Here is a 7,254-nt window from a genome sequence, read left to right on the forward strand (position 1 = left end):
CTCTTCTCCTTCAATAATCAGGGAATTAATGACCCTGAAGTTAAAGTGAGGCTGATACCGAGGCCCTGCCCAGCGTTGGGAAAAAGCCTTCATTGTTTTCAAGCAGGAGGCGGGCAGCAGAGAGGGAGATTCATGGATGGAGATTGAATATGCAATTTTCTTTCACCTTGCCAAGAGCTGCCCCTGGGCTGTGCCTGGCCTAAATTTTTCCTTTTACCATCTCTGCCTTATCCGGCCCTCCCACCTCCCTTCCATTCTTTCCAGAAAATTACCTTCAAAATTGATTTCCACTTTTACAAACAAATATAATGGGAACACAGGAAAAAACTTGGGCCGTGATGAATTAGGGCTGTCAGGTGCTTCCAGGTCTCCTTTGCTTTTGTTTTACTACCCGATCTGCTCTTTGTTTTTCCAAGGGCTGGAAAAAGTGCCCCCATCCACTGAGGGCCTGACCCTCCAGGCCACCAGGGCCTCAGCCCCCCAATCCAGCAGGGCCCAAGGCGGAAGTGAGCCAGGCCCTGAGACTCCGTTAGCCTTTGGTTTCCAGTGGAAGCCTGGGCCACCTCCTCCTAGTCTGCTCTCTGACCCTTAGGAACCCACTCACTAAAGAGTCTCTAACCGCCTCCCCAGCTCTCTCCCCTGGCCCCCTCACCAGGTTCCCTCTGGCCCCCATACCTCTTAAAGTCCAGACCAGATGCAAACCTCCACCTCCTCTAATGTGGGCAGGATCAGTGTATACCTCGACTAGAGCAGATAAGAGACAGACAGACACTGAGAGATCACGAAAGGTAGGCAGGTCAAAGACCAGAGGTAAATCCAGAGACTAGGAGACCAGGCTCCTCTGTGAGGGTCCCCAGCCTCAGTCTCCCTTGTGGTGGGGCCCAGGCCCCGCTGGAGGCAGGACCAGGACAGACCATCCTTTTGCCAACAGGGTAATGCTGACATGGGCCTTTGGGCAAAACTCTACATGCACATCTGTGTCTCAAGACCAGGCAGCCTGAGCACACCCAGGCCTGGCTCAGGACTCTCCCCATCCCCTGGCGCTGGTGTCAGGGACACAATTGTGCACCTGCTCACATTTGATCATCTCTCTGCCTGTATGCACTACCCAGAAAACTGTGTGCCTGCCCAATGCATGGCATTCCATGTCCCTTTCACCCAAAGGTATCAGAAAGGTAGAAAACACACAATACCCACATCTGCATAAACCATGTGAGAAAGCACCTATGTGCACAAATCAAACACACATTTCCCAAGGTAAATAAATAAACGTGTGTGTGGGGGCAGAAATACACAGCAATGGAGGGAGGGAGGGAAGACTCCGTGTTGGGGAAGAGGAGGTCCTGGGTTTATTTACACACATCTGAAACACCTTTGGAGGCTAATAAGAGATGACACGTGGCCCAAGCGGATGGCCACAGAGCAAATGTGAAAACAGAGATGGACAGAGCTCCTCCCGGTTACACAGGGAGGCTGGCATCTTTCCCTGGCTGCCCTGGTCCCATCCAGGTTGGTTTATCCAGCATCAGCTTCCCTAGGCTGCTCTGTTTAAAAGGAACCGTACCAAGATGAGGGTGCTGGCACCCACAAAGTTTCCTTTTGACACAACTTCATTTCCCCTTGAAACATAAACCTACCGATTTTTCCTTCCTCCCCAGACACACAGTGAGCCATCTTCAAAGATGGAGTTGGCTCAGCCCATGTCCGTGATCTCATGTAGTCCTCTCCATGGTCCCCGTGAAGTCAGTGCTGTCACTACCTCCATTTTACAGAGGAGAGGACTGAGCTGATGAAGGCCAAGAGGCTTGCCCTAGGCACTACGATGCAAACCCAGCTGCGCCTCCCTCCAGAGCCCTTCCCCACTAAGTCACATTGCCCAGCCCAGCCCAGGCAGGGATTGCCTGCTGGCCTCTCTACCGAATCCTCCTTCTACACGGGGCCCTTTGCAGCCTTCACTTGCTTGAAGCCTGGGATCCTAGATGGGGCAGGAGCTGCTCCTTCCTACAGCATAATCCCTTCATCTGCTCAAAGTCAAACCCCAGCAACACACAAGGGACTTCAAGGAGGGAAACTAAGGAAATCACTTCTCACAGTGACGGCTTCAGCCAAAGCAGAAGGGAGCTATTAAAGGCAGTGACAGGGCTTGGCTGCTTGCAGCCATGCAACCTGCTCTGCCTGCAAACGTACAACTGCACTGCCTTGGCACCACTCAACTGCACAATTCATTGTGTACCTAATTAATGGAAGGCAGAGTCATGGCCCCCTGCAATCCCATGCATCAAAGGATGATACCGACACACCTCCCCTTGCACAGATCTAAAGACTCACACCATAGACTTCATTTGGATTTTTGGACAAGTGATGTAATGGTTCTGGGCTTCACCACCACTGATGGACGGCAATGCTTTAAACCATGGCCAAAAGCAACTGGGTGAAGGCAAAGGACTTTGGTCCTGGAAAAATACAAGAGTCCCTGTTCTGCAGTCACATCAGCCAGCTCATGCAATGTTCGGTGATGCAGTGTCCCTAAAAAGGACTCTAACATACCCACTCATAGTTAGAGCCAAGAAGAGGGACAGATTTCAAGAGGGTACTGAATGGGAATCTACTTTCTCAAACTGATGGATGGCCTGTCTGCCAGGTGCTTTATGACATAACTTCCCCATCTATTCCTGGTCTGTCTACCTGTCTCATTCCAGGATCTTCTGGACTCTTGGGGGGAAGGGGGAGGGTCAAAGCTTCTTGACTAGCACCTTTCTCAAAGGAAAAGTCTGGAGATTTTTCCATCCTTCCAAAGGCCAGGGCATGAGAGGGCGTCTCAAGCAGGCTCACAGTCACTGTTGGTTTCCTTTTTCCCCAGAGTCACAGCTGATCGGTCCTTTACTAATGTCCCCACAGATCTGATTGCTGCAGATACTAATAACGCTGTCCATATTCTGAGTGCCAACGCCAATAATGCTCTGGGTATTATCACTGTGAACACCAATAACTACTGCTGAGATTGTGTCCAATAATGCCAGCACATGCCGCAGCGATTGTCCTCGCTAATGCCCACCACCGTGACATTGTTAGAGCTAAAGAATAGGCCGCACACTGTACCCATAGGCAGGAGCAGGAGTGGCTTCCTTGAGGACAGAGACGCTCACAGCTGGCCCCTGGGCTATGACACTGCCAGGGAGATGCCCCCCATGTGTGGGGCCAAAATCAAGCTGGCCTGGCAGGGGCACAGGGCCCTTCAGTAGGAGACCTGTCCCTCCACTCCCGCAAGGTCTAGTGCCTTGATGAGCACCCTTGTTCCCATCCCAGCCCCCCTCAGGTCCCTGGGCCAGCTCTCTCTTTCGCCTGCAGTGCCGGCGGTCCGGGAGCTGAAGGACACACCTGGGTGTCTCTGCGGCCCATGCCCGAGGCTGCCTCCTGCGCCCGGCCTGCCAGCTGCTGTGCTACCTTGGCCTGACTGCAGAGTTGGGCTACATCATCTTGACACTTAATTATCTCCCCTGTTCTTAATCATCTGAGCTGCTCCCTAATGCAAACTGGGCCTGGCTGCTTGGAGGTGCCCGGAGTTGGGGGAGGGGGTGGCTGTGGAGGGTCTGCCTTTCCTGTCCTCTCCCTTCCCACCTGGCCCGATGGATCAAGTGCGTGGATCATGTGTGGTGTGGGGTGTGTGTGTGTGTTGTGGCACAGGGTGGTCAGGGAGAACTGGCTTTCCTCATAGGTTCTGGCCTCCATGAGGGAAAGGACAGCTCCATCTGGCCTGGCATTGGTCAGAAGGAAGGGTGAGTCAAGGCAAAAGAACCACCCCACTTCCCCAAAAGAGAAGCAGGGTCTCTGATCCTTCTTGCCACTGAGCTAGGCCTTGGGGTACGTATTTATGCAATAAGAGTAAATTTAGAGACTGCCATTACCTCTCACCTAGAATTCAACTGCTTTCTGAGGTGTCTCCCTGCTGCCATCGCTACCACCATGCTGGACCCAGCCCTGCTCTTGTGCCCTTCCTGATCAGACACTTTTGGTGGCTTCTCATGTCTGCAGGCAAAAGTCCCGTCTTGGCCTGCTCTCCCATACCCCTAACCCCTCCACTTAGCCCTACCTCCACAACTTCCCCTCAGGCCCTTTCATCCGAGCCAAAGCACCCCTGTTTTCTCCGCACAGTACCTTCTGGCCACCAGACTCAGTCTGTCCCACAGAATTTCAACTACCATTGTCTTTGAACTGTGCCGCTCATCCATCCCTTAAGCCCCTCCTCAGAGGGCAGCCCTTCCTGGGGGCTCACTCCTTCCTCTGTCTGAGTTCCCACAGCCTGCAGCCCAGACCTCCATCACAACACAGATATCCAGATACCTGAGGGGCCTTTCTGCTCTCTGGGCTCATGTGTTTTATATGCCCCACTAGACTATAAGCTCCTTAAGGACCAGAATCATATCTTGTTCTGCTCTGGGAACCTAGAGCACCAAGCCTTTCTTATGAGTGATGCCCAGAAAAGGTTCACTGAATTGAATTGACTTGAAACAATGAATGTGATCAATTGCTCAGAGAGGAGAGCACTCTGTTCTGCCCACCTGCAGTGGCCACAGCCTCAGGCTAGTGCTTCTCTATCTCCAGCCTCCTTCCTTGACCTACAGGAGTCCAGGAAGCAGTGGACATGCTTGACCCCAACTTCAGACCAGTGGGGAGGAGTCCAAAGGGGGTCCTGTGGCCTCGCCCAACCCCCTGGTTGTCTCACAAGTGCTAAGCGTTTAAAGGAGAAATCCTCAGGGTCTGAGGCAGAATCTTCCAGATTACTCAGGGTGCTGGGGAGCTTGGTGAAGGCCTGAGTATGGGGAAGCCCCAGGGAGAACTGAGACGCAGGCCCTTTCACACAGCCGCCCCCTGCCCATCAGTGGCTATTGCCAAAACAACCACAATGAAATTTAGTGAGTGGCAAAGGCCGTGGCAGCCAAATGTGTTTGGATATTTTGGAAGAAGGAGAAATAGAGCCAGACAAGCTGTTTTCCTGTGAAACGAGGCCATTAGGGCTTCTGGAAGGAGGCCAGACCCGGGTCATCACTGTCTTGCCAGACCTAGGCCTCTCCTACACACTGTCCCTTTCTGCTGGAGTCCGGGGCTCTCACACTCTCTTTTCCCTCAGCCTGGGCCTAGGGATTCTCAGCTTTGTCTCTTTTCTCTGTTCCTTACCCTCTAGAGCTGTCCCAATCAAGGGCTTGTCTGTGCTTGGAATGACTGCAAGATTTACTGTCCAAATAGGACATTTTTGAGAGAAAAAGGAGATGCTGACTGGCCAAGATGCAGAGACAAAGGCATAAATTGAGACTGTCTGGATGAATGCGATATATGGTCCCCCACCTATGTTCATATTTAGAGGGTTCTATTTCATGGGAGATACCCTTAAAAGTTCATCCTCTCTAGATCAGGAAGTTACTGCTTCCCCAGCAGGGACGGTAAGATCAGGGCAGGAAGCAGGCTCCAGACACTGGGGTCTCCCTTTGTCTGGGCCTGCCAGCCCTGCGCCCTGGCCTCATGCATCAAAAGAGAACCAGATGGTCACCAAGGGACCCTTACTATCACAACATTTGAAAAACACCTTCTCCCAAGCTCATCGCCACCACTCTCTCCTCTGATTTTCTTTCCCTGCTTCTCCTCCTCTTCATCCCTCTCACTCTATAACTCCCTGCCCAACAGCTAGCTGCCCCCAAGGAATTACAGGGAATGAGGGGAAGGGCCAGAGAGGAGCCTGGAGGGTGTCTTCTCCCATGGCAAAGAGCAGAGAGGGCCCATGCCCAGCTCCCTTAGTGGTTTGAATGGGCACAGGGTCAATGTGTTACCGAGAAAGCGCAGTAGGGTCAGCTGCACGTGACATAACTCCCCCATTTCCTGATGGGTTGAGATCTGGGGAGGACAAGTCAGTTTAGCTTTTCATCCCCAGGTCAGAAACCAGCTGTCCCCTAACCTCCAAAACCTTCTCATGGTCCATGGTTCCTGCTTTTTCTCCTGGCATCCCACAGGGATGTTTGGGGTGAATCCCGGCGGAAGGTGAAGCAGTTGGGGCTGCTGAGCAGATGGTGAAGCTGATGGCCCCACCAGCAGCCTGCCTCCCTCTCTCCAGGAGCCAGCAGGGTAGTGGAGGGACCTGGGCTTTGCTACTAAAAGTGATCTCACAGCAAAGCAGCTGCGAAGCTGGGCCGAAACCGGAGCTCTGAATCCAAGGACAAAGCATGCACAGGGGAAGCCAAGCCTCTTCCCTCCTCCCTACCTTCATCACGTTTCCTCTTCTCGCCATTGGAGCGAGGGATCCCCAGGATCCCATTGATGGAGTAGGATCCCACTGGATCATTGGAGGCGCTGGAAACAGGAGGGGAGGCCGTACTGGGAACTGGATGGGAGGAAGGAGGAAATGCCATCAGGATAGTGGTTGTGATCGCAGGCCAAAGCCCCAAGTCTGGGGGCAGAGAGAGGCAGAGGGAATGAGCGGGGATGGGGAGTCCATAGTCTCCTTTCTCTGAGATTTAAGGGGGAACGAGTTGCTGCATACAATTCAGGCTCTTCAGTGCTGTCCACCCTGGGCTTAGTGGGGACCAGTCAACCCAGGCCTTCTCTGCAGACCTGGAGATTTCATTCACTCACTATAGGTTGAACCCACTCTTGAGGATGGATGGAAACAGCAAAGCGGACTCAACCTAGAAAGTGGTTCAGGGGTCCTGAGAGCACAGCCGCTTCTTGCACAGCTCATCCCCAGATCCCTGGGGCTGGGCAAATCCATTTAAACAAGTCTCAGCCCATTGTTTCTAGTCTCCTAGGCAGAGTCTTTCCCAGTCCTGATTTAGAGTCTGTGGCTTTCTAAGATCTCTCTGATTCTCTTAGAGACACATGAATGTGCCTGATACTCCCCAGGGGTATGAAGCTCTTCACTCCGACCTGTTGCTTCTGGTCTTGAAATCACCTGAGAAGCTCCTAATTTCCCCTTCAGGGCACAGAGTAGTGAACACATTCACTCGGCTGTGATCAACTCAGGTACAGCTCGATCCAACCCTCCCCCTCAGCACACGCTGCAACCCAGGCCTAGCAAACAGGGCTCCTGCCAACTCCCGGAGGGCTGGGACCAGCCCTTTTCACTTTCTGCTGGTCCAGAGAGAGGGGACAGCTGCCAAGAGGGACAGCAGGAGAAATTTAACCACATCCCAGTCCCTCAAGATCTCACCTATGGCTTCGGCAGCACTGAGCGCCCTTGGGTCAAAGGGAAGACAGTGCGTGGGAGGG

At 53.0% G+C, this 7,254-nt stretch overlaps 1 protein-coding gene across 7 annotated transcripts in view; it reads right to left on the reverse strand.

The window, feature by feature from the left end:
* The window catches only part of PAX2 (paired box 2), a 77,716-nt gene that overhangs the window by 38,562 nt on the left and 31,900 nt on the right, over nt 1-7,254 (reverse strand). For 5 of the 7 annotated variants that reach the window (XM_010859513.1, XM_010859515.1, XM_010859512.1 and 2 more), the window contains exon 5: nt 6,251-6,370. In XM_010859513.1, coding sequence (XP_010857815.1) covers nt 6,251-6,370 — 120 coding nt within the window. Of the gene's footprint in view, nt 1-675; nt 745-6,250; nt 6,371-7,254 lie in introns of all 7 variants that reach the window. The other 2 variants (XM_010859516.1, XM_010859517.1) reach the window with 1 other exon arrangement.

Source organism: Bison bison, unplaced genomic scaffold (genome assembly GCF_000754665.1).
Source record: "Bison bison bison isolate TAMUID 2011002044 unplaced genomic scaffold, Bison_UMD1.0 scf7180017864456, whole genome shotgun sequence".
Lineage (NCBI taxonomy): Eukaryota > Metazoa > Chordata > Mammalia > Artiodactyla > Bovidae > Bison > Bison bison.